This window comes from Artibeus jamaicensis, unplaced genomic scaffold, assembly GCF_021234435.1.
Source record: "Artibeus jamaicensis isolate MK-2021 breed Jamaican fruit bat unplaced genomic scaffold, CSHL_Jam_final contig_464, whole genome shotgun sequence".
Classification (NCBI taxonomy): Eukaryota; Metazoa; Chordata; class Mammalia; order Chiroptera; family Phyllostomidae; genus Artibeus; species Artibeus jamaicensis.
The window spans coordinates 2,738,752-2,765,937 of NW_026521842.1; the positions used below are offsets into that span (position 1 = coordinate 2,738,752).

The 27,186-nt window shown below is 48.8% G+C and overlaps 1 protein-coding gene across 4 annotated transcripts in view; it reads left to right on the forward strand.

The window, feature by feature from the left end:
- The first annotated feature begins 6,392 nt into the window (after nucleotides 1-6,392).
- The window catches only part of CA5A (carbonic anhydrase 5A), a 30,295-nt gene continuing 9,501 nt past the window's right edge, over nucleotides 6,393-27,186 (forward strand). For 3 of the 4 annotated variants that reach the window (XM_053666772.1, XM_053666774.1, XM_053666775.1), the window contains exons 1-6: nucleotides 6,393-6,627; nucleotides 11,717-11,914; nucleotides 24,599-24,717; nucleotides 26,003-26,056; nucleotides 26,824-26,919; nucleotides 27,074-27,136. In XM_053666772.1, coding sequence (XP_053522747.1) covers nucleotides 6,471-6,627; nucleotides 11,717-11,914; nucleotides 24,599-24,717; nucleotides 26,003-26,056; nucleotides 26,824-26,919; nucleotides 27,074-27,136 — 687 coding nt within the window. In that variant the 5' untranslated portion in view covers nucleotides 6,393-6,470. The remainder of the gene's footprint in view (nucleotides 6,628-11,716; nucleotides 11,915-24,598; nucleotides 24,718-26,002; nucleotides 26,057-26,823; nucleotides 26,920-27,073; nucleotides 27,137-27,186) is intronic. The other variant, XM_037142363.2, reaches the window with a different exon arrangement.

Below are 27,186 nucleotides of genomic sequence, written 5' to 3' on the forward strand. Positions count from 1 at the left end.
AATCAGTTTATATAAGAATCCAGTGGAAGTTCCTGAAGTTAATTAGGCTGAAGTCATGTTTGTGGGGACTTTATAGGAAGAAAGGGAGGTGCACTCTGGCCCAAATGGCACCAGAAATTGGGGACTACTTAGATGTACATGCACTGGGCATTTGCAAAAATCTCAAAGACACTTTCCTCAATACCAGGTAATGCCCACCTTAGCACAACCTGGAATCCTTCAGAATGGTTCTATTCCTGTTGATGTCACTAGGGTAGAGAAAAGTGACTTATTCATGAAGCCCTTAGTTGCCAAAGAAAATTTCCCTGGAAAACTGAGCACACTTATTTATAGGAGCAGGCCTGACCTGGGCTTTGTATTCAAGCTCTTCTATGGTGAGGGGCTGAGGCTTCACACTCACAGCTCATGAGGATCTGGGGAGGAATCAATGAAGCAGAGTTTGTAAAGGGTTTAGCAGAGTATCTGACTCAGGAAATTAGATATTACCATGTGCTAAGTTACTATGCCTTGAGCCACACATGTCTTATTTTAATCCCTCTTCTTTGTGAAGAACAAAAGTTCAAAGAGATTAAGTAACACACCCCAGCTCACACAGCTATTGCAGGGCTAGAACTTCAAGGAGCAAGGTTGTGAGATGTGGCAGCAGAGGTAGTTAGGCCATGTACTTGAGCCCTGAGTGGCTGTGCCACTTGCCACTTTCTAGTTAGGGAGCACTTAGACCATGCATGTCATGTTAGTATACTTTGGAATACAGAGAAAAAAATAACTAGCTTAGTAAAAGGAACTTACAGGCCCTGGCAGGGTAGTTCAGTTGGTTAGAGCATCATCCCAATATGCCAAGGTTGTGGGTTCTATTCTTTGTCAAGGAACATACAAGAATCAACCAACAGATGCATAAATAAGTGGAACAACAAATCAATGTTTCTCTCTTTCCCTCACTCTCTCTAAAATCAATAAATAAAAATTAGATAAATGAATAAAAGGAACTTAAGGATTTACATAAAAGTTTGGAGGTGGTCTTGCATATCCTGGAGCTTACAAGCACACCAGGGAACAGACAGCCAGGTCACTGGTGGAAAGAGAGCATGTGCCTGCAGTTCTGATTTTATTGAGGTCCAGGGTCGGGGCTCAGGCTTCATGGACTCACTCTTTACTGCTGAATTTAAAAATATAAGAGCAAGAGCTGTAGCCAGGTGGCTCAGTTGGTTGGAGCACCAGTTCATATACCAAAAGTGTGTGGGTTTGATCCCATTGGGGGCATGTATAGGAGGCAACCAATCAATGTTTTTCTCTCTCTTAAGTCAATAGAAAAAAAACATATCCTTGGCTGAGGAATAAAATTAATTAACTAATTAAAATACAAGTACAAGAATGTAAAGAGTGGGAGGAGAAGAAAACAAGTGAGCCAACACAGTCCGTTATTAAATCAACCAAGGTCTCTAAACAAAGGTGTTTCAGTGTGGGAAGTGACCTGGCCGTTTAGCTAGTGTGTGGCTAATACTGCATTAAATGGAAATAGCCAGCTTTGAAGTGGCAATCAAAGCTTAACTGAGACACTTTGATTATGAAAAGTCCAACTTTGGGTTGGTCAAGATGGCAGCATAGGCAGACATGGCTTGTCTCTTTGCACAACCACACCAAAATTACAACTAAAATGTAGAACAACCATCACTTAGAACCATCAGAAATCAAGTTGAACAGGCGTTTAACGACTACAGAATTGAAGAAACCACATCCATTCAGCCTGGTAAGAGGAAAGAAGCAGAAGGTCCTCCCCACCAGCCCAGCTCTCTCATCCATGTGTGGCAGATAAAAATTTGGTAGGGAGCTCTGGCTGGTGGGGCTCAGTGGATTGAGTACTGTGCTGCAAACCAAAAGGTCACCGGTTCGATACCCAGTCAGGGTACATGCCTGAGTTGTGGGCCAGGTTCCCAGTAAGGGGTGCATGTGAGACAACCACATATTGATGTTTCTCTCCCTCTCTTTATCCTTCCTTTCCCCTCTCTCTAAAAATAAATACAATCTTTTAAACATAAAATACATTTTAAAAAATTCGGGATGGATATCTCAGGAACAAGGAGTTTCAGCCCCTCAAAAGGCCCCCCAGCCCAGGGTTCCAGTCCCAGGAAGATAAGTTCCCACAATTTCGGGCTGCAAAAACCAGGGGGATTGAGTCAGTGGAGGAGCCCCAAGAAATTCCTCTAAAAGAACCCATACATGGATTTACTCAGACTCAACCCCTCTGAGCTCCAGCACTGGGGTAGCAGCTTGAAACGTACCAGTGGCATACAGGGAAAAACTGAAGTATGTGACATCAAGGCAAGGCCATTGTCCCTTTTCTAAACCTTCTCCCCACAGAGCTGGCAAGCTGGTGCCATAGCTGAGATTTCATCAACCTGACTAACATGGTTTGACCCACCTTAGAGATCCCCAGAGACTCTGCCCCACCCAACTTATAGGCCCACTCAAGCTGCCCACTCAATGCCACTTCCTAAATCCTATCAAACAAGCAACAGCTGGCCTCAGTGAGCCTCAGGCCTGCACTAGCAGCAGCCGGCCTAGATTCACAGCTTGGTTTTGCCTAGGAGTCTCCAAGCCCAGCACAAGTAGCAGCCATCTTAAATTGCTTTATAGTTCATGCAGGGTGGCCCCAGACAAAACATAGGTGGGGGTTGACCTTGGCCTGCACCACCTGGGAAACCCCAGGGCCAGCACACCCAGTGGACAACTATAGACCACAGTGGAGCACCACCATCCTGCCCCTGCACAGCTGATCCTTCATACGGGGTGGAGGTTTGTGGTCACTGGTCACTGCCAACATCTGACTGGCTTGAGTAAATCCCTCCCATTGATTTGCCAACAGCAACCAAGGCTCAACTACAAGAGAAGGCTGTACTCAGCCCACACATGAAGGGCACACCTTGAGTACCCAGCTTGGGTGATGGGGAGGCTATGCCACTGAACCCTACAGGACTCCTACTACATTAGGCCACACCACCAAAACATGGAGTCAAAGCAGTTCTACCTAATACATAGAAATAAACCCAGGAAAGCTGCCAAAATGAGGAGACAAAGAAATGCGGCCCAAATGTAAGAACAGATCAAAACTTCAGAAAAAGAACTAAACAAAATGGAGATAAGAAATCCATCAGATGCAAAGTTCAAAACACTGATTATAAGGATTCTTGAGGACCTCAACAGCATAACAAAGACCCAGTCAGAAACAAAGGACACACTAATTGAAATAAAGAACAATTTACAGGGAAACAACAGTAGAGTGGATGAAGCTGAGCATCAAATCAATTATTTAGAACAAAAGAAACACAAAAACAACCAAAAAGAACAACAAGAAGCAAAAACAATCACAAAAAATGAGGAAAGTATAAGCAGCCTCTGGGACAACTTCAAAAGGTCCAACATTTGCATCATACGGATGCCAGAAGGAAGAGAAAGAGCAAGAACTTGGAAATCTATCTGCAAAAATAATGAAAGAAAACTTCCCTAACTTGATGAAATAAATAGACATGCAAGTCCAGGAAGCACAGAGTCCCAAACAAGATGAAGGCAAAGAGGTTCACTCCAAGACACACCATAATTAAAATGCCAAAGGTTAAAGATAAAAAGAGAATTTTAAAAGCAGAAAGAGAAAAGAAGTTACTTATCTACAGAGGAGCTTTCATAAGACTGTCAGCTGATTTCTCAAAGGAAACTTTGCAGACCAGAAGGGACTGGCAAGAACTATTCAAAGTCATGAAAAGCAGGGACCTACAGCCAAGGTTGTTCTACCCAGAAAAGCTATCATTTAGAATTGAAGGGCAGATAAAGAGTTTCCCAGACAAGAAAAAACTAAAGGAATTCATCATCACCAAACCATTATTATGTGAAATGTTAAAGGAACTTATTTAAGAAAAAGATCAAAACTATGAACAATAAAATGGCAAAAAATACATATCTATCAACAACTGATTCTAAAAAACAAACTAAGCAAACAAGAAGAACAGAGACAGAATCATGGATGCAGAGAGCATTTTGAGGGTTACCAGATGGGAGGGTGCTTTGGGGAAATGGGTGAAGAGGTGGAGGATTAAGAAGTACAGATAGGTAGGTACAGAATAGCCATGGGGATGTAAAGTACTGCATAGGAAATGGAGAAGCCAGAGAACTTACATGCATGACTCGTAGACACAAACAATGGTGGGGGTGTTGCCTGAGGGAGTGGGCAGTGCTGGGTGGAGGGGGGCCATGGGGGAACGCTAGGACAACTGTAATATCATCATCAATAAAATATAAATACAAAAAGAAAAAGAAAAGCCAACGCTAAGGGCTCACACTACCATTCCTCAGTGTTCATGGTGACATTGGTGTAAACAAACCCACTCTGCCACCTGTAGGATGAAAGCAGAATGCACACAATTACAGTAGCAGGCTGGACCACCCCGGTTTAAGTGCTCTATGATGTTTGTATAGCAAAATTACCTAATGACCCATTTCTCAGAATGTATCCCCCAAATGAAGCTTATATAGCATGGAAATTTCCAGAAAGAGCCACAGGAAACTGCAATCAGTAGTTCACTCTGGGAAAGAGAAACTTTTACTTTTTAACTTTGAACTGCTTGTACAGGGTATGGCTTTTCTATATATGTTAATGGCAAAGATTTCAGTTTCTATTGTTAACAGTGACCGAAATGATGTATGAGTCAGCTGTGAAGGATGTGCCGGATGAGGTGGGTGATGATGTTTTCTAAGTGAAGCAGAGCCCTGCCATGTGGCTATGGAAGACAGGGAGACACCAGCCCCACTGGGATGGCCAGTGATGCGATCTACCTTAAGTAGGCAGGTGGAAGATGGCAGGGCAGCCTGGAATGGCAGAGGACATGCCCCTGAGGGGAAAGAAAGGGGACCTGCTAGTGTCAGCTGACTGGTTTGCTCATGCCAGGGCACGCCTTCACTCACCTGGGCCTGTAATGTGATGCTTGGTGTGTAGTAATAGCAGTAGTTCCATTCTAAGCACTTTACTCATATCAATTCATTAAACCCTCACAGGAATGCAATGGAGTGTCATTTCCCCACTTTACAGATAATGAAACAGAGGAAGAAGGGAATGAATGAAATGAATGAATGAATGGATGAAGCAAGCTACTCGAGGGTGAGTATATCTCTAAAGCGACACCGTGGAAAGAAAAGCACAAATATTCAAGTTGTATTTTTTTGTTGATTGCAACAAAGGCAATCAAACTTGTGGGTCCGTCAGAGAATTGGATGAAAGCTATAGACCAATTATGCAAGGAATCAATGAGATTCTTGAGTTCCTGGGAGCCCACAAGTGGACTCCAGGTTCAGAACCCCTGTTCTGTGAGGTTTTCAGATCTTAGATCCTAGGAGTCTATATTAAGTTATGATATCCAGCCCTGGTTGGTGTGGCTCAGTAGATAGAATGCCGGCCTGCAAACCAAAGGATCGCTTGTTTGGTTCCCAGTCACGGCATATGCCTGGGTTGTAGGCCAAATTCCTAGTAGGGGGCACGTGAGAGGTAACTACACTGTTTCTCTTCTCTCTTTCTCCCTCCCTTCCCCTTTCTCTAAAAATGAATAAACAAAATATTTTTTTAAGTTATGATATCCTTTGTCCCCTTGAAGTCCCCTACAGATTTAACAGCCCCCCACCAAAAAAAGTACAAACTTCTCCAACCCTGTAGTCTTCATTTCATGGGTAAAAAGTGTCTGTGGAATAAAATACTGTGAAGTCCAAAGTAAGTTCTTTTGTTGTCCGGCATGTGCAAATATTACGAGCCATATAATGAGGGGGACCATCTAAATTACTGTCCAAATGTGGGCAGTTTTGTGCATGAAAGGAGGAGCGCCACAACCTGGGGATGTCTGAGCCAACCAGGACGGAGTACCTGGGGCAGAACAAATTCGTATCAAACCCCGTCTGTTTTATGGGCAGTGGGGACTGGCTGCTTTTCCAGGAGACCTAGGCGGAGAGGTCACCTGCTCACGTGCCCCACCAACCCTGCAGCTTTGGCTGATTCCTACACTTGTGAACCTGCTGTTCCTGTTCATACACATAGCGTGGTGTTGTGCCTGGCCTGGAGCAGCCCGAGGCCGGAGAGCTGCCCATTTCAAACTAGAGGTCAAGACCAAGAGCAGGGCCTTCGGTCTCCCCAGTGTGCCCTCCCCTGGACTCACAGCAGGCCTGCCTCGCTCTCTGAACCGGCTGTTTACCAGTTCAAAGCACGGTGGCTCCAGGGACCTGGCCATGGTGAAGGCCACAAGTCACAGACACCTCTAACTAAACCGAATGTCATCCTGGAAGCTGGGGTGGGTTAAAATTTAACCATCAGGGCTCATGGTGTGCATGAGTTTTTACAAAAACAGGTGGGTCCAATCGACTCCACCGCAGTCCCGGTCAACGTGAGGGTAGCAGGAGAAATCACCCTTTTTACTGGGCTCTGCGGGGACAGACCCAAGATGCTAAGGACCCTGATGCTGGGCAGGAGCCCCCTGAAGTCCTCAGGTTTCCCCACCATGGTCAAGCAGGGGTGGGGGACTCTGCGACGCCACCTACTAAGGCCCAAGCGACCATGCTCCCAGGATTCCTGTGCACAGAAAAATAGGAGTAATGCTCGTAAGTAGAATTTCTTAGACTTCTCAATATCCCCAAATGCAATTTGATGTCTAATTTTATGGTGTGTTTCAAAATGGAAGACAGTCTGGAGCCAGAATGCTTGAGTTCAGATTACTGCTCCCTTTTCCTGTGACCTTGGGCAAATCCTCTAACCTCACACTCGCCGTGTGGTTAGAAGGACGAGGAGCTTGGAACAAGACGGGTACCCAGTGCCTCTCCCTCAAGCTATTACCATGAAACATCCGGCCCAGAAGGACCAAATGAGCCTGTTATTAGAGCTCCAAACCCCTCCGGCAGAGGACATTCTCAGCAAACATGCAATAAGTAAACCACCACCCAGCTCTGTCCAGAAACTGCCCGCATCAGCCTCATTCCGGCATCAGCATAGTTAACGCTCTGTGAACATGGACTCATCCTTTCCTCTTTTTAGGTCTCAGATTCTTCCTCTGTCACACAAAGGGCCTGAGTTGAAGGCTGATAAGTTGGCTTCTGGTGTAAACACCATATTTTGCCATTTACAATGCACAGTTTTATGCGCAAATTTTTGAGAGGAAAATAAGGGTGATCATTATACATGGGTGGTACCTGAAATACCTTGTATCTCTTCTTGTGTTTGGTAATTATTTGTTACACAAAATTCCTTGTACCAAAACATTGTCAAAAATAAATGCCAAAATTCCTTTATAATACAAAAAAACAAGTATCTAAACATAAATAAATAATTGAATTAAAAAATTAAAACAAAAGATTTTCCCTGAAAGTGTGGACCAAAAACATGGGTGCGCAATATACACGGGATCGTGCTATACACAGGAAAATGCAGAACTCCACACTCTCCAGGACTGGGTAGTCGAAAGACCGTGAGCTCCAGAACCAGTCGCTCCTGGGGTTGGGCATTAGTTACACCTGTCTGCTATGAGATCTGGGCATTGCTTCCCCTCCCCGAACCTCAGTTTCCTCATCTATAAAATGGGATGACTCGTGTATGAGGCCACATGAAAATGAGGTCACGTACGTGGAAAGCCTTGGCACACCCCAGGCTCTCCGTGAGCATTATTATCTTTGTCCAATTAATCCGTTGGTCCACACCTGTGGACAATGCTGAACTCTCTATCTTAAAATCACAGGGTGATTTCCAGAAGCATGTCAAGCTCCCCTGAGGTTCCTGTTAGACCAGAACTCAGGTCTGTGAAGGTGAGGGCAAGCAGCCTGGGGTAAGCCCAGCCCCAAGCTTTAAGATGCCTACAGTTTTCAGGAGCTACAGTAGGTCTCTGAGAGTAAGAAGCCCAAGAACGTGGCAGAGACAGAATCCAAAGGCACCAGGACTGGCATCAAACCCCCCACCCAGAAAGGACAGAAATGGAAGCCTTGCCCCAGCCCTAACCCTGGTCCTTTCAGTTGCCCCACACGCAGTGTGGGGTCCTCAGACTAGCACCCACAGCACTACTGGGGAGCTTGCTAGAATTGAGGAACCTCAGGCCCCACCCCAGACCTACCTACCAACTTCAGACCAAACAGAAGCTATGCATTCATGTGAAAAGACCCCCCGACCTGTCCGCCTCTGATCCCAGTTCCCAGAGGCAACTGCTATGAGTGGTTTTGGTGCAGCCTTCTGACACTTTCCCCATGAAGAGAGAAACCTGTCCACACACACGTGACTTCAAAAAATAAAACAGTGCTGCACTGCACACACTCATCTGCTCCCTGGTTTTCTTTCTTTACCTAACTGTTGACATCTCCACAATGCCATCTCTGCAGCCGTCCCCCTTAGTGCTTAGTACAACCAGGAGGAGCAGCAGGCCACTCAGACAGCATCCTGGCTGCTTCGTGGCTGTGTGCCCCTAGGCAAGTTTCTTAACCTCACAGAGCCTCCGTTTCCTCACCCGCAAAAGGCGAGTGATGAGACATCACACACAGCACTGCTGGAAGCATGAAATGAGGCGAGGTGTGGAGAGGCTCAGACCAGCAACTGGCACCTCCTGAGAACTCTTGGCCACCCTGTGCACGTCCCTTTGTTTAACCATTACCCTGTTGGGAGACAGTAAGTGGGGTTCAACTTGTAATTCTTAGAAAGAGCACTCTTCCCACATCTTTGCACACGTGTGCAGGACCCAGTAACAGCAACCGCGTGGAGTGCCTAGACTGGTCCGTGCAGCAGCACTCCGCCTGCTTCCGTGGGGGTCCCAGGGCACTGGTATTTCAGCGTAAGTGGGGTCCATTCTGCCCAGCAGGGAGACTGGAGCTCATTCTTCTTTACTGTTTTGTTTATTGGGATTTGGCAAAACATTTCATTTTGAGAAATAAAGTTTATTACTAAAAATGATTGAGAGTCACTGGTGGTCTGGCCCAGAGAGAAAAGTCAGAGTTATAAACGTTCAGAAATAACTCTAGGAACCGTTTCGGTTGTGTTCTCTGGCCACACTTCCATGTGTGCAGACGCTGTCTTTAACCAGCTGTGGGCATCTCTTCCAAAGCCTGTGAAGGTGACTCACGGTGATAGCTTGAGATCGGCCACAGCGGGAGTTTTCGTGGTGGTAATCGGCAAACATTCCACATCAGAGCTTCTTAATCCTCTGCTGAGCTGGTCATTAAACTTTCAGCAGCACACCGCTGCGTGCTCTCAGATGTTTAAACAGGCATTTCTTGCTCGTTTGTCTGCAGGGCTTCTTGGGTTCGGCTCTCTGCCCCCACCCTGCTGGGCTGGGGTCCAAGCTGGCAGGGGGGGGCATCAGGATCTTTTTAGCATGTCTCTCATCCCTCCCTGCACTTGTGCCAATGCTGACCCCATAGGAGGAGTGCTATGAATATTTACTGAAGGGTGGAAAAAGTGTAGAACACTTTACCTTTATCCTTTCCTATCAGAGAACAGCTTTAGTTACATGACTTACTCTGCTGACAGCAGCTTTGGACTGGAGATGCATGGCCAAGTTGAGCAAACATTGGAAACCTATTTAGGGTTTTGGGGGGGTTACATAAATTTTATTGATTATGCTATTACAGTTGTCCCATTTTTCCCCCTTCACTCCCCTCCACCCTGCATACCCTCTCCCATCCACACACCCTCCCTTCAGTTCATGTCCATGGATCATACATATAAGTTCTTTGGCTTCTCCATTTCCCATACTATTCTTACCCTCCTCCTGTCTATTTTCTACCTACTGTTTATGCTACTTATTCTCTGTATCTTTTCCCCCTCTCTCCCCGTCCCACTCCCCTGTTGCTAACCCTCCATGTGATCTCTAGTTCAGTGGTTCTGTTCCTGTTCTAGTTGTTTGCTTAGTTTGCTTTTATTTTTGTTTTAGGTATGGTTGTTAATAACTGTGAGTTTGCTATCATTTTACTGTTCATATTTTTTATCTTCTTTTTCTTAGATAAGTCCCTTTAACATTTCAGATAATAAAGGCTTGGTGATGATGAACTCCTTTAACTTGACCTTATCTGGGAAGCACTTTATCTGCCCTTCCATTCTAAATGAAAGCTTTGCTGGATAGAGCAATCTTGGATGTAGGTCTTTGGATTTCATGACTTGGAATACTTCTTTCCAGCCCCTTCTTGACTGTAAGGTCACTTTTGAGAAACCAGCTGACGGTCTGATGGGAACTCCTTTGTAGGTGACTGTCCCCTTATCTCTTGCTGCTTCTAGAATTCCCTCCTTCATTTTAGTCTTGGATAATGTAATTATGATGTGCCTTGGTGTGTTCCTTCCTGGGTCCAACTTCTTTGGGACTCTCTGAGCTTCCTGGATTTCCTGCAAGTCTATTTCCTTTGCCAGAATGGGGAAGTTCTCCTTTATTACTTTTTCAAATAAGTTTTCAGTTTCTTGCTCTTCCTCTTCTACTTCTGGCACTCCTATGATTTGGATGTTGGAATGTTTAAAGTTGTCCTGGAGCTTCCTAAGCCTTTCCTCATTTTTTTGAATTCTTGTTTCTTCATATTTTTCTGTTTGGTCATTCTTTTCCTTCCTTCTGGTCCACTCCCTTGATTTGAGTCCCAGTTTCCTTTCCATCACTATTGGTTTCCCATGCATTTCCCTTCATTTCAATTAGTTTAGCCTTCATATGTTCCTCTAATTTGTGACTAAAATCAACCGGTTCTGTGAGGATCCTGATCACCAGTGTTTTGAACTGTGCATCTGAAAGTTTGGCTCTTTCTTGGTCGCTTAGGGTTATGGGCTCTGGGGCTTTGAGTTCTCCTTGAGCCATATTTTGGTCTGTTCACGCCCATTACGTATGAGGAGAGGAGCCCTAGGGGTTCACCAGGGCAGGGCCGCCCAGGTCGCTGAGTTGTGATGCTGTATGTGGGGGCAGGGTTAGAGCGGGGCAATGGTGGTCTTCTCTGCTGCTTTCTGCCCCTGGGGCCTGCAGGATCTGTCTCAATGCTCTCTCCTTTGCTGGTTTATCTGCTTGCGAATGTGTGACTGCGGTCAGCCAGCCGCCTTGCACCCTCACTGGGTCCGCCTGTTGCAACCCCACACCTGGGATCTGCCAACTGCCGCCCAAGCGCCTGGGTCCGTCTGGCCGAGTTTTTCCACACAACCCCACTCCGCCAGTCACTGGCTCTGCCACTCTTACCGGTGTAGCTGAAGGGTTCCTTGTTGTCGGGCTTCCGTGTAGTTCAATTTTCTGTGTCTTGGCTGTGGTTTTTTTTTTTACTAAAACTTTGTTGTCTTTAAACTTGGTTGTGCGAGAAGGCACAGTGTTTCCACCTACGCCTCCATCTTGTCGGAAGTCCGGTCTCATAATATTTTAAGTAAATTTATGATTTTGTGTCGGGCCACATTCAGAGCCATCCTGGCCACACGCAGCCCACAGGTCGCAGGGTGGGCGCCCGGCGCGAGGTTGGCTGTGAGGGCTGCACTGTGTGAACGCTGCCTCCCGTCTGACCCAGTCCCGGTCTGCACGGCCCAGGGGGTTGGGGAGGGAACAGACAACGGAAGACCAGGCACTGCCCGTGAAGGTCTGGAGTAAAGCCGATGCTGCAGGGGCTGGGCGGGCATCTCTGCGGGTGGAAGTGCCTCTGCCAGGTTGTGAGGCCAGAGCAGGAGCCCTCTCGGCCGATCTTGCCAACCCGCTGTTCTCTCTGCCCACAGTGCACCCCCTCTGGAAGGGCACAGGCTCCGTGCCAGGGGGCTCCCGGCAGTCCCCCATCAACATCTGCTGCAGGGACAGTGTCTACGACCCCAGGCTACCGCCTCTTCGGGTCTCCTATAACGCTGCAGCCTGCCTCCACATCTGGAACACCGGCTACTTCTTCCAGGTGGAGTTTGACGATGCCACCAAGGGGTCAGGTGAGCCCGATTTGGGATTCGAGGCCTTTCTTTCCTTCTGTAACATCCTAAGAGTGGGGCTGTGGGCTTAGCACAGAAGGGAATGAGAGTTTTATCTAAGTACTCGACGCCTGGGGACAAGGAGCAACACCACAGAGGTGGGGACGGAGAGGTTTGTGAAGGCTGCCAGTGGGGACGGCAGTGGCGGTTACTTTAAAGATTACGAAAACGATCGTCTACAGTCACATGGTTTTGTTGGGGATGAAACTATGAACAAAGTTAATTCCCTTCCTTCGTGGCTTATATTCCAGGGGCTGGGAAGGAAGAAACACTAGGCTAATGAAAACACAACCGTACTGCACGTCGGAGGAGAACAACCCAGCAGGGCAGAGGACAGGGCCGTGGCGGCTGGGAGGCCCTCGTTGGCACAGAGACGAGGGAGGAAGCTGCGCCGCACCGGGGCGGGGTGCCGGCTGCTCCCCCGCAGGCTCTTACAGGGCGGGACGGGTCACCAGCAGACCCTGACCTGGCTGATGTTTTAAGTTTTGGGGCTTTTTTTATATACTTACTTATTTTTAGAGAGTGGAGAAGGGAAAGGCAGAAAGAGAGGGAAAGAAACATCCATGTGAGAGAGAAACATCTTTGATTAGTTGCCTCTCATACACACCAGAACCGGGGAATGAAACCCACAACTCAGGCATGTACCCTCACTGGGAATCAAACCAGTGACCCTTTGCTTTGCGGAATGATGCTCAACTGAGCCACAGAAACCAAGGCCACCTGGCTGAAGTTTTAAGTGAATGCCCAACTGCTATGAGGAAGAGGAGGGATGGAGGAAAGTGGTGGAACAGGGACCCCCTGGAGGCTGTCTGGGACGATGGTGGCGGAGGGCTGTGTGATAGGTGGGCAGGGAGGCAGGAGAGAGGCCCCAGAAGCCCCTGTCCCTGTACCGAGTCCTAGTGCCCTGAATGGGCTTTATATGAACCAGCTCATTAAACCCTCTCCAGGATGCTGAGGAGTTTGGGTTGGCTTCTCCTCTGATGCTTGTCAGGATTGGCTGCTGCACCCTAGCTGGTGTTTCTCAGCCCCCTTCAGTATCATCATAAGCCTTGCTATGTGGAACCTCTGCTTTCTTTTGGGCATGGAGGACGTTCGTACATGCCAGGCAGAGGGTGCCCACGTGACCGGCACCCAGTGAAAACCCCGGGCACCATGTCTCTCATAGGCATCCCTGGTGGACAGCACTTCATGCGCATTGTCACAACTCACCACTGGGGGGGTCAACGTGTCCCTGTGACCTCATCAGAGAGGGCACTGGAGGCTGGCGCCTGGTCTCCTCCAGGCATTGCCGCATGCGCCTTTCCCTTTGCAGATCTGGCTCGGACCCTCTCGCCATAATAGTCTGACTCGTGTGTCCGTCTGTGTGCTGAGTCCTGGCAGTCCTAGAGAATTGTGGATCCTGGGGGCCCTGACACCCCCCAGCCCCTGTCCTTTCTGGGCCAGCCCCTGGCCTACCTCCTTTGACATGCTAGTTCTAGTATATCGTTCACTAACTGTTGCCCAGGCAGGGAAGTGAACTCCATGAGGGCAGCCTGAACCGCGGGTGCTAGTCTTCTTGGAGTCCTGGCGGAGGGAACGGGTGTCGAGCGAGGCCCAGCCTCCCTCGTCTCACTTCTGATGGACGGGTGGCTGCAGCAGGGGACAGAGAGGCCTTGTTCCCCATGTGCACCCGGCAAGTGCTTCACACACAGCCTGGCTCAGCCTTTCCAGGTCGCTCTCCTCATCTCACAGGTGACAGGGAGTTCGTGTTTCCTGAGTAGCCACTTACATGCCTGGGGCTCACGGTCACTGGTCAGTCTTCACAGTAGCCCTCAGTGACACTTCTCAGGTGGGACTCCTTGAGCGCAAGGGACAAGAACCCCGACTCTGGCCAACATAAGCAAAGGATTTTCTTGAAAGGCTAAGCCAGGCTCAAAGGGGAGAAGGGAAAGTTGCACACCCAGATCTTGGAAAGCACAGGACTGGGCCAGCTCAGGGCTCTGGGCAGCAGGGGTTATGGATTTATTTACTTAGCACACCAACTTTGTTTTCTGCCCATGTTGGTCTGGTCCAAGTTCACATTCCCAAGGAGCAACTGAAACTGGCTTCACAGGTTTAATAGGGTTTGTATTCTTTTTAAACATTTTTATGCAGCAACTTTAGAAGATTGAATAAAGAATAATGGTCCCTGAACTTTTGCTTGGTTAATAATTGTGTGACTAGTCTAATAAGATTGAAAAAAACAGACTTGGATGTAGATGAGTTCACATCCTCCTATACAATTGTTATGTGTAGCTGTGGGTCTAATGGACACCTATATAACAGGTTTACATTTTTTAAGTTTTAAAATATAAAAACTTTAAAAAATATTTACTTTTATTTATTTATTTTTAGAGAGAGGGAGATGGAGGGAGAAAGAGAGGAAGAGAAACATCAACATGTAGTTGCCTCTTGAGTGCCCCCCACTGGGGACCTGGCCCGAAACCCAGGCATGTGCCCCGACTGGGAATTGATCCAACAACCCTTTGGTTCTCAGGCCAGCACTCAATCCACTGAGCGACACCAGCCAGGGCATAAAATATAAAAAACTTTCAAGGTTACTTGGACTTTTGTATGAGTATCACTAAGATACATTTGACAAAATAATCCACATTCCCAGCCAAAAAGGTCTGGTGGCTGAGCTTGGCATTCATACAGCCTCTGGTCAGTGGGGGGCCCAGCACCTTGACCCATGTCCCCACCAAGATTATATGCTCAGGGAAGTGGGGTCCTGGGGGAAATCGAGGTGCTATTTCTAGAGGAGGGAAGTTGTGCTGGCCAGACAAACACATACCCTTTTCAAAGAGCACCACCATCAATGAATAACAACACACGCAAAACAGACACCACTCTGGAGAGCACTGAGGGGCCCCCATTCTATGCAAGGAGAAATGGAGACTCAGAGGGGAGGTAACTCACTCAGGATTGAGTGGCAGAGAAGTGGAGAGGTCAGGTTCTAGCCTGAGTCCTGCTGATTCTAAAGCCCTCAAAGCCCTTCACTGGCACGTTCTCTTTGTCAAGGGCTTCACTTACACAAACTTAAGTATTCTTTGTAACAACCATGTGAAATACATATTATTTTCCATTTTACAGATGATAAAAGCAAGGCTCAGAGATTCGTGGCTGGAGGCCACAGAGCCCTCCCAGTGAGACTCTCTGCTCTCCAAAGAAGGAGGTTTGAGGAGCACGAATCCTCTGTGGAAGGAGTCTGCAACCGTAACCACAGGGTTCAGGCAGGAGCCGCCGTGAGGGAGGAAAGTGCTGGTGCACAGGGCGAATGTGGTCAAGTTCATGTTAGGTCCTGAGGAGAGTCAGCAGTCCGCTCAGGGTCCAAGTGGGCTGCTGGCTCAAGCCCAGCCAAGCCATGTCCAGTGTTCACCCAATAGGAGGGCCAGTGGGCAGTGAGGCCAGCCTGGGCACTGGGTGAGAATCTACCACGAGGACGCTACCCACACCCAGACCCTCCTGACAGTGGAGCAGGGGCATCTCCGTGATGCTCCAAGGGCCCAATTATTTATATTTTTATATTATATTTATTTGGGTGTCCTATAGCATGTGTGTCTTGGAATCTAGTTGTTTCTATGTCCCACGGGAGTTGAGAGTCAGAGTTTAACCTGGGAAACTAGACTATTACAGGTGACAATCCCCAGAATCGTAAGTCAAAGCCTCCTTTGGTGAAGAATTTCAACCTCTTAAGTTTTTACTCGGAGCTTGAATCATAGGAGTGGGCATGGCCAGTCCCAACACCCCTTTCTCTGGCTTCAGTGATTGGACCAGGGGTGGGCATGTGACTCCAGCCAGGCAATGACAGCCAAGAGCTTTTCTTGGAAATGTTAAAAGAAAATCTCTTTTCTGCCTGCCGTGTGCTGGGGCCAGCCTTGTGCAAGGCTGGGCCGCTGGTCCTGGCAGGACAAAGTGGTGGGTAAAAACTGAGGCCTGAGGCCACTGTCAGAGCCTCTTACTGCAGTCGTGCCTGAGGGCGAACTAGCTCCTGGACTAATGGACCTCTTTTTTGCCTCAGTCAGTTTGATTTAAATCTCAGTCACTTGTTTCCGAGCGTTCTAATAGAAGTACACAATAAAAGGTCTACTTTCCGACGACAGTAAGAGAGAAGAAGTAGAAGGGAGGCAGCTGGAGAACTGCCAGTTTCAATCTTTGCTCAAATGTAATTTAGATGGAAAAAAAAAGTAATTCAGCTATAGGCTGGGTCTGTGCCATCCAGGGTGGAGGGGAATGTGGGTAATGCTCTGTTGGACTTGACCCAGAGAGATTGGTGGTCTGAGTGTGGTGCATTAAGACTCTCACGACTGTCCCAGAAGCCAGGCCCACATAAGCTTGGCCCTTCTGAGTACATGGAGACCCGATACATGTTTAGCAACTGGCTTTCTGGGGTGTAGGGTGTGGGTGGAGGTGAGGGGACAAGAAGCCATGATGTGAGGGGTTTGCTGCTTCCCGTGGTGTAAATACTCCTGCACAGCCAGATGATTCCAACCTCCCAGTGCAAAGGAGTTGATCATGAGTTAGGAAGAGATGCACATGGTGAGTTTCCGGGAGCCAGTATGAGCCTGCCCCACACATCACTGTCCTGTACTTTCTTCCCTCCACTCCCTGCTGCCTCCAATCTTATTTTTGCTCTCATTTTTGCAAGATATTCACTGTAATTGATTAACACTTCCTTTGTGTTGCATGTGGCAGAAACTCAACTCAGACTGGCTTAAGCAAAGAAGAGGAAAGCTTAACTGGCTTTGATTCCCAAAAAGTTCAGGGTGTGGCTGGGTCTGAATCCCACCCCCCCCCACACCCCAGTTCTGCCTTCCCCTGGTGGGTTCTTTCCAGATGAGGATGCTGGAATGGAGCAAAGATGGTGGCCCACAGCCCCAGGTGGCAGCTTGGTAGACCCTCCCGACAGAGTGCCCTGAAGGGGTAGCACCTCCGTCCCAGCAGGGGCAGCCTCGGGCCCAGGGCTGGGTCCCATCGGCCAGTTTCAGTCACTCAACTTGGGTGAGCTGATCACAGTGACTCAGAGGGTGAGCTGCCCTGGAGTAAGGTGAGGCCAGAGTGGAGGGCCCAGCAGTGCTGTTTCCACAAGTAAGGTCAGGCTGGAGAGGCACAGTCAGGGCTGTCTCCACTGGCCCTGACACCCTTGCTGGTGACCCTGGGTTGACCTCAGCCCACCCCTGATTCACATTGCTCTCAAAGTCCAAGGTCTTTGCACCCACTGTTGCAGCCAGGCCTCTACATTGACCCGGTCCTGACCCCCACAGTTTGGCTTCCCCACCACGTTCTCTATCTGGTTCACAAAGGCCCGCCCCACCCTGCCACAGACTGAAAGAATTAGCTGGTGTCTCTCCACGGCCACATAAATTAGTTGGGTAATCCCTCCCGTGGCTCGTGTCCACACAGGCCAATCTGGTTTTACTTTACTTGTCATTTTCTGCAAAACCCAGTCTCCCTCTTTTTTATTTCCTACTCAGTTTCCCAGGCTCTTTTTCCAGCCCCTGCTCCCGCCCTTTTCAGCTTATCTGTCTTCTTCTTTAATCTGTCTTCTTTTTTCATCTCTGTTGGAAATTGGGAGCTGCAGGAGCAAAGGAAATGGAAAATACAGTTGAAAGAGAGAAAGCACTAAAAAAAAGTTTGCAGCAAGAAACTGAGAATAACAAGACACATTAAAACAAACAAACAAACAAACCCATGTGGACTAAAAGAAAATGCTTCATGAGCAAGAAAGGGAGTCAAGGAGGTACATGGTGTAGAAGTAATTTTGCATAAAATATGATTCCTTACACTAGGTAACGCCAACAGGCAGGACCAGAAACTCAAAGCAAAATAGAACTGGGAGGCCAAGCCCATTTTCCATCAGTGTGGTAGGTTCCAGCAGTTTTCCAGCAGGCGAGGTACACAGGCACTTGGACGTGCACACCAGCCAGTGAGGGTGAGTAACAGAGGTGGAGGCTGCAGCTCCTTCCAAGGAGTGTGCGTGGCGCCAAGGCCCAGGCAGCCCAGGCTGCAGGAGGGGGCAGTGAAGGAAAACAGCACCGGCTTCCAGTGGCCCCCTGCTGTCAAGTGCCACACACTGCTTCACAGATGAAGGAAGATCCTTTTCCTTTTCCTAATGAATGACAGTTTCCACCTGATGGGCATGCTAGTGCAGAAAACGTGTCAAAGGTCAAAGGCCACAGATCAGTCCCACAGCTGCTTGACAAGAACCCCTGTGCTCCGTGAACCGATTCCCACACGGCTGCAGTAGCAATAGTCACTGCCGGTGCTCAGATGTGGCACACCAACGTGCCAATGGGGAACAACTTCCAGGGCATCTAATTCTCACAAAACCCCCAAGAGACAGGTAAGTAGTTCCCTTTATTGGAAAAGGACAGCCATGTCCAGGATTCGGACCCAGAGCTGTTTCCAAACTGCTCCCTATCCACCGACCACGTTAAATAGCCAGCACAGCTGGTCTTGCTGCGAGTGTGGACCTGACTCCGGGCTCTGGGCACCCTGCTGTCCCCTCAGCCCACCCACTTCGCTGAGTGGGTGAGCAGAGTGGCAGATGGCAAAATGTCTCTGTCTTCCACGTGAGACCCTTCTTCTTTGGGCGACGGGGCCCTGGGCTGCCCCTCCAGCACCCAGGAGGGGATTCACCTTACTCCTCCGGAGCAGGGGTGGGGCAGCACAGTATCGAGGGCCTCGCTCTGGAGCCAGCACACACAGGGTGCAAGGCTGAGTTCCCCCTCTTACTGGCCGGCCAGTGGAACACGTCACCTGCCCTCTTTGACCCTCAGTCTCCTCCTCAGTAAACTGCAGATTGGAACCCGTCTATCTGGCTGGTGGGAGGATTAAAAGAGGACCCGAGCGAACCACTTAGCTCCTCCTGTGCCTGGAGAATTAGGTACAGTGCTTGGTAATGATAGCTTCACCTACGGTGGTTTATTCGAAATGGGAAGACCAAAGCAAGGCTGTGTGCTGTCTTAGTGTCTTCCACCAGAGGGAGCACAGCGAAGACGGAGAAGCAGCTGCTGGCCAGGCCTAGTCTGGCTTTCTTTGACTGGGGAGGACTCCATATGTTTTCAGGACCAGTGGGCAGAAGGAGGGCAAAGGAATCCTCCCAGGTCCCTGCAGGCCACCAGGACACTTGGCTGCCCACAAAAAGAGCACTAGAAGGAGGGTCTCATAACCAAGTGCGAGGCTGGTGTGTAGAACAGAATGGGCCACTACACTTCCCCAGGACTTTGAAAGACAGAGGAGCCTGTAGAGAGGAGGAGGAAGGGGAGGAAGAAGAGGGGAAGAAGGGTTGTGTGTGGCCGAGGGGACCACCTGGGGGACCACCTCAGGAGAAGAGGGGAAGGAGATGGAGGGCAAGACTCAACAGAAAGAAGGTAAGAAAGAGGAGAGATTTGAAAGGAGCCGTGGTGGAGGCCTTGGAAAATGAATTCAAGGAACTTCTGAATGAGAAGCTGAGTAGAGCCCTGTGACACGCTCGGGAGAGGCCACCACAGAGACAAGCCATTCTTCAGGGCTTTGATGTTGGCCTTGTGACAGAAAACGACACCCATGGGCACAGCCTCCAGGCCCGCAGCTGTGCTCCGGTCCCCAGTGCTCCACCGCGGCAGGCGGCTGCCCGAAAGGATGCCCAGTCCACACCCAGTGGTGTCTCTCCCTGCACTCCAACCAGCAGGCCCAGGTTAGAGTCAGGCCGGGGGAGTTGAGGAATCAGTCGACTGGTTTGGGCAAATCTTGCATCATGTGTCCATTTTTTAAGACCAGAACATTCCAAATCTGTGGACGAAGCCTCCCCTACTCAGCCACTGCCCGCACCTACACGGGGCTTCCCCAGCCCGTCTCAGTGCTCCCTGCATGAGCCCCCGCACCCCCGGCCACTCAGACCACCTGCTGCACCAGTATGGTGGCCCCCTCTCTCCCTCCAGGCCTCTTATCTCCCATCCCTGGCTCCCCAGGACCATTTCCACCTTCATTCTCAGGGCTCGGCTGAGCCACCCCTTCCTTAGGGATGCCCTGCCCCAGTTTAGGTCCCCCCAAGGACTTATTCGTGTCTGTTACAACTCCCATACCTGTCTACGTTCATCACTCAGTGACTGTGTGCCCGCCTCCCTGGATTCCCTGCCCCAGGAGGTCAGGATGGCAACTGATCGCTCTCCCCTGATCCCCAATACTCAGCAGAGGAGGTGCACACAGTAGGAACTCAGTGAGTATTTGTTGAACATATGAATGATTTCCTCTTTTATGCATCTGTGCCTGGCCGAGCCCCTTCTAATGGACAATCTCTTAACATAATGTTTACTCTTCACTGGCTGTATGGGCAGGTCCTATCTTGGAGTGGCTGTTTCAGGCGACTGCAAATCTCTGTTTTGATGATGATATTGATGATAACCTAAAAAACTGTTTGCCACCCTAGGACACGCTTACTGATTTTAGAGAGAGGGGAAGGGAGAGAGAGGGAATATAAAAACATCAACGTGAGAGGCAAACATCGACCAGCTGCCTCTTATAAGCGCACCAACTGGGGATCAAACCTGCAACCTAGGTATGTGTCCTGACTGGGTATCAAACCCACAAACTTCTGGTGTACTGGACGGCACTCCAAGCAACTGAGCCACCTGGCCGGTGCGATGGTGATGATAATTTTAACAAGAACAGTAATACCGGTATCAAAAACAGAAAGTGCTGCTGCTAGTCGAGGTCTCCCTGGTGCCGGGGGCTCTGCTGTAGAGCATTTTGTAAGCATCGCCGTGTTTGACCCTCACCGTGTTCTGATGAACTAGATGGCATCAGCTTTTTCAAAGTGTGGCATCAGAGACACAGAGAGAGATAGAACTACCCATGCAAAGCTGAACTGTGTGAAACCAGGATTTCCGCTCAGGTCTGCCTGGCTGCAAAAGCAGAGCCAAACCGTGATGACCTTAGCATTTAATTCCCAGGCAGTGATCTGGACTCCCTCATCCCAGGGTCCGGGGTGGGGTTGTCCCGTCCCCCCCCCCGCCCACACCGACAATGTGCTGGCACCTGCCAGGCTCCCACTTGCCCGTAGGCAGTTACAGAGGGCTTCCTGGTCTGGAGAACACACAGAAGCCCTTTGCCCTTGAGCTTGACAGCCACCACTTTGCCAGGACCCCTCTCCACCTGGCTGCCTGACTCCACCCCTCCTACCAGTCTGGATGAATGTTTCTTCTTTAATTCCTTCATTGTCACTTCCATACAGTTCAATTTTCTGTCAGTACTGGTTGTTTTTGTTTTTGTTTTTTCTAAATTGTTGGTGTCCTTATTTTGGTTGTGTGAGGAGGCACAGTGTGTCTACTTAGGCCTCCATCTTGCCCAGAAGTCCTGCTGCTGTTCTTGTAAAGAAGTGAGGCTGCATAGACCAGAATGGCTGATCCTGGAGTGTCTCCACCAATCAGCCACACGGGGGCGCTCCAACCAAGCTCACGTTGTAGCACAGGGATACCCACCGGATCTACGCTTTCTTCCTCCTCCCACATTCTCCCAGAAAAGCTCGTTTTGCTTATCTCCTATTTGCATTAGTATGTTATAAATCTAGTACAGGGGAGCAGGCTTTTGGGGGGTTTGTTATGTTTGCTTGGTCTCAGCCCGGGTTTCCAGCAAGTCCCTGGTTCCTGTACAAACGACCAGATGTTAGTTTGAACTCGAGAAGGAAATGTATATTCTGGGGGCCCCACTGAAAAGAAACATTCTTCCTGCAGTGGGAGAGTCCCAGGGTTTCAAAGAACAGACTTCCATTTATATTTGGACTGTGGGTCTTCCAGCAGCAGACAGGCGAGAGTCTGACTGGTAAGAGGAATCATCAGTAAAGAATTCCGGGGGCAGTTTGATGTTGGTGGGGGAGAGCGTGGGGCTGTGGCCCATGGGCTCCAGGCCTGCACGGTGGGCAAACTTAGGAAAGCCTTCTCACCTCTGCACCTCTTTACCTGCCAGAGGAAGGAGCAAGGCTCTATGCCCACAAGTCCCTTCCCATCCCCCAGTCTCTGGTTCTGGCTCTGTTGTTGGCAACAGTGGGAAGTGATTTTCTGAAGGTTATTTTTGGTGGGGATCTGGCAGGCATCCACCTGGTGGCGAATACATGCCTCATGCAGCTTGTATCATTCCTTTTGGAGACATATGTACCTACACAGAAATCTAAGATGCTTGAGCTGGAAGGGACCACTAAAACCATTTAGGTACTAATTCTTTTTTTTTTTTTAATGGATGAAGGAGCTGAGTCCCTGAAAGGTTATGTGACATTTAGTGATCAGAATTATTATCATCATCATTGTCTGGCAGCTCTTTACAAAGTGATTTCCCCCGCCATTATTTCCATTTATCTTGCCAATGCTCCTCATTTTACAGGCGGGGAGGCTGAGGCTCAGAGAGACTGGGCAACTTGTTCAATGTCATACAGCATGTTAGAGCTAAACTGCAAACCCAGGTCTTAAAATAATTATAGTATTCTGTGGAATTCCCTAGAAATCCCAGACAGTTCCAAGCTACTGCGGGAAAGGATGAATTCTGCTGTGATACACAGACCTGCCTACTGACTGACTGAATGAACTAATCAGTGAGCCGAATAATCCCATTCACTCATCCGAGGGGTGCCTCCAGTGGGCGTGTCCTGGACTAAGTGCTGAGAATACAGTGATGAACTAGGCAGAAATGGTCCCTCTCCTGGGAACTCAACAGGGTGGTCTTTAACTCATAGCCTTACAAATTGTGTCCACCAGTTTGTGTCCAATTCAACTTTCTCTGACTTAGATAAAACACCCGTCACTCCTGCCTTCTCACGCTGAAGTTCTGGACAAGATGACACAGACATACATTAGTACGCACAGGGCCACCTTCTGTGTGCGTGAGCATACTGCCGGTCTCGGTGTCTCAGAGCCCAGGACATCTCCTGGAGGGCATTCGGTCAGACAACAGGCTCTTGGTCACTAAGCAATGCATTTTGGTGGCACGTGTCTCTGGCTGCCCAATGCTGCAAACTCACTTTCCACCACTGATACAAGGTGCCCGGCAGAAGTGCCACTGCCTGCATTTCATGGTCCCATAACTCCTTTGATTACCTTTTGTACTTTAAAGGGTAAAGTGGAAAGGGGCACGTTTGGTGTCAGACTGGGTTCGAATCCTACCTCTAATCATTACACCTCAGGGATTACTGGCAACCTATTTAACTTCCCACCATAAATTAAAACACAACACAAAACTACAAAGGTCAATCTGCTGAAGTATCCTCACCCCTCAAAGGCAAAAAAAAAAAATCAGCCCTCTTGGATTTCTAACCGCAGAGCATCTCCGTTAGTCTTGCAGTTTGAACCCGCCTGAGAGGTTTTCTTCCTGCATGCTCACAGCACTCTCAGCCAGCAGTCGAGTCAGGGTTTATGAGTTAAAATGTTTTTATATACCTGGTAGGGAAAGCTATATTTCTATGTATCTTGAATAATTAAGACATAATTTGTATCTGTGTGTGTGTTAAGGGGAATAGAAGATTATCTCATGAAAACACAGAACTTTATGACTAGATGAGACCCTAATGGCCTTCTCACCAATGCCCTTATTTCAAGTCCAGAAAGACCTCGGGAAGCTTTACGACTTGATCAAGAGCAGAGTCGTGAGCTGAGCCAGTTTTCCTATTTTATAGTCCAGTGTTTCCTGCTACAAATACTTTCTATGGTAAAGACCAAACAGAAAATACCACTAGCCTGTCGTATTTGATGCACAGAGGAGCTGAGGCACACAGGGACCCGGGAATTCACTCCATGGCTCTGCTCTGCTTTGCAGACTTGTCCCAGCCAGCCAGTAGCACAAGCTCACTTCAGTGAAAAGTGAGGTGTCTGTATCTGTATCAGAGACCACTGTATCTGTAGCAGTTGTCCATGCAAATTTAGTAGCAAAGCGCAACTAGAGGCGGGCTAAGCCATGCACATCAGAGCCGCCCAGAAGGTCATTAACATACAGAGTCCCTGCCCTGTCCCTGAACCTCTGGAGGGCGCCTACAGTTCTGCAGCTGAGAGCCAGATTCCACAGTGAAGGTGCATTCTGAGTTCGTGTGCCTCAAGCTAACAGTTCTTGGGGAGGCTACGCCAGGGGGGTTAGTGTGACTTAGAAAGGAGAGTTCCTATAAAACCTGGTCATAGGGGGGACTAGACTGACCTAGACTGCATAGACACACCAGAGATGGTGGAAGAGGTAGCATGTTGTAGGTGAGAATTTGTTTCAAAACTTGCTCTTTACATACTAGTTTATGAAGTTATTTGGTGATAGGATTTAAGCCATTATTTTCATTCAAGAAACATTTTTTAAATTAAGGAAGTCTGGATCTTACAGGATGTGCATGCATCTCACAAATGGTTTTCCTTTGCCTTATTGGGGCAGGCAGGGGTTGAAGCCTCTACTGCCACCTGGTGGCAGCACTGGAATCCGCATTCTCTCAGGCATTTACCGTAAATACGTAAGGGCTGGCTTAGGGCCAGGTGACTGGGACATGGTGACCACCTTCCAGTTTGTCATTTCAGAAGGACATCAATCGACAGTGAAATCATGTGGCTTCAGTGTACAGTGTCACAGCAATATCACAGCCCACCGAACAAGCAGTCTAACATGAGTTCCGCTGGTTTCATTTTTCAGGAATTAGCGGCGGCCCCTTGGAAAACCACTACCAGCTAAAGCAGTTCCACTTCCACTGGGGAGCAATGGATGAGTGGGGCTCGGAGCATGCGGTGGACGACCACGTGTACCCAGCAGAGGTTTGTAGATGTCACCACTGCAGTGGCGAATATGTGGATGCTTTCTACGTGCCCAGCTCATGTGCAGGACAGCCGACCATCCCAGTGGCTGAGAAAGGGAGGCTTTTCCGGGATGTGGGGCTCTCTGTGCTCAAACCAAAGCAACTGGCCGCCCTGTCCATTCAATCACACAACTGTCCTAAAGGGAGGGTATTTAACAGAAGAAGAGACTGAAGTTCTCAGTGGTTAGGTAACTTACTGGAACCAGACAGCTGGGATTCAGGAACAGTCTGTGCCCCTGGCAGCTTCTCACGCAGCCCCGTGCTCACCGGCGTTGATTTTGGACCAGCCCCTCCCTGTCCTTCCAGGCATTTGAGGCCTCCTGCTGAGAATCTGAGAAATCTTTGCAATAGAGATCATCCCAGAACAAAGTGATATTTGCAACATTCAGAAATGGGAATCAGGGGGAAAATGAGCAGGTAAATGTTAGGAATTGGTGTTTGTAGTTATGGTGGGGTGATAACTGGTGCCTTATAGATTTCCACCAATATTTTATTCTGAAATTCTTTGAAAAAATGTAAAGAACTGTGCAGGAAGTGAGAGCCCACAAGTCCGCCTCCCAGATCTTATATTAACATTTTTCCGTGTTCACTTTATCACACCTCTGTCCACCCACCCATCCCTTCCTCCACCCGCCAAACACCTGAATTTCAAATGCATTTCAAGTTATGAATGGCGGGGTTTTTTTCAACATTTTGTTGCCCATGTTACAGAGTAATACTACAATTAAAATCAAACTAGAGTCGGCCAAACTAAAAATCACCTGTAGTCACACACCAAGAGGTGACCTATGGGGATAGCTTATATATAGGGAGTTACATCTATTGTTATAATTATACACATATTTACAAACATGAAAAAAGGAACACGCCTCCTTTCATCTGACAGCACACCTTTTATCTTCATAACTGTGTATCCTCACCATGGCTTTTAATGAACAATTATTTTAACAGGGAGGTCGTTGTAATTTATTAATATACAGACAAGATCCTGGACGGGACCTACGAGGGCCTCCCTCTGAGTCAGATCCCTCCCGGCCTTGCCTGGGACACAGGTTGTGGGGTGCTGTTTCCTCTGGGGAGCTGGCAAGGTGAAGCCCGCTCCCAATATGGTGTCTGTGAACGAAGGAGGCTGCAGGCAGGACCCTGGGCCCCGCTGCCTCCATTTCTGGGAGGTTGCAATAGGGCAGCAGGTGGGGGTTTCCAGATCAGCTATGGATGGGCCTCACCACCTTCTCTGTCCACAGTGCATGTGTCTGGGAACACGGAGACCTGGGAGTGAAGAGCCACCCAGAGCACAGGTGGTGGACCCAACACCCCAGCAGGGGATCCCGGGGCCCTGGGATCCAGCCACTGTGTGGGGAGGGCTTGCTGGGCTCTGTCCTCGAGGACTCGGGGTTTGGGTCACCATTCAGAAAGGCCTCCTCCACGACTCATTCCCGTAGAAGGAAGTCTGTATGGACACCCAGGCCATTCTAGGTTCTGAGCCAAACCCAGCATCGGGTTTGGCTCTGCCCCCCACTTGCCAGTGACCCAGGAAAGCCTGTTTCCCAAGCCATTTCCCTGCCTCTGATTTAAATCCGTGTCATCTGGTCAATCCTGATGCCGAATCTGGACTTGGGAAAATGGAAGCAGGGGTTCGAAATAAGGACACAAAGCAAGTTCAAGGGAGGGTGACCAATGCAGAAAAAATGCAATATCTGGGGCATTAACAATTATTTGTTGTTTATCTGAATTTCAAATTTAACGGAGAGCCCTCTATTTGATCCAGCAAACCACATTCAAGGATATCTGAAACACGAAAAACAGCAAGAAGTCCACCCCCCATTTTTATTTTATGAAGTTTATAAAGCCTATTGCTCTCCCACCAAAATCACCGAGGTGCTTGCTGTGCGTGACTTTGTTGGCCCTTCGGGGGCTGCAGGCAGGCTGCTGGCGTCTGGGCCGAGCCCTTCCCAGCCCCGAGGGCATCAGGGAGTGCGCAGGGGGGACTGCCACAGGGGGGCAGTGACGGCCCTGCTCCCTGCCGCACTGCGGTGGGTGCAAATCTTTCTCTCCTGTGTTTCAGCTGCATTTAGTTCACTGGAATTCTGTGAAATACCAACACTACAAAGAAGCTGTACTGGGAGAGAATGGCTTGGCTGTGATAGGCGTATTTTTAAAGGTAATCTCTTGCTGGGGTATAGCTCTCCTCATGGAGACAGCGGTGTCCAGTAAAGAAGAACGTCTTCTTAAACGCTGCCTGCCTAGAATGAGGCGCGCGCCGCACCCTGTCCCCACCTTTTTCAATGAACGCTCCTACGCCTGTGCTGTTGCAGCTGGGGGCCCATCACGAAGCACTGCAGACGTTGGTGGAGGTCCTGCCGGAAATAAAACATAAGGTAAGCTACGTGTATCAAAATCAGCGTGATTGGGAAGGCAAAACCGTCTA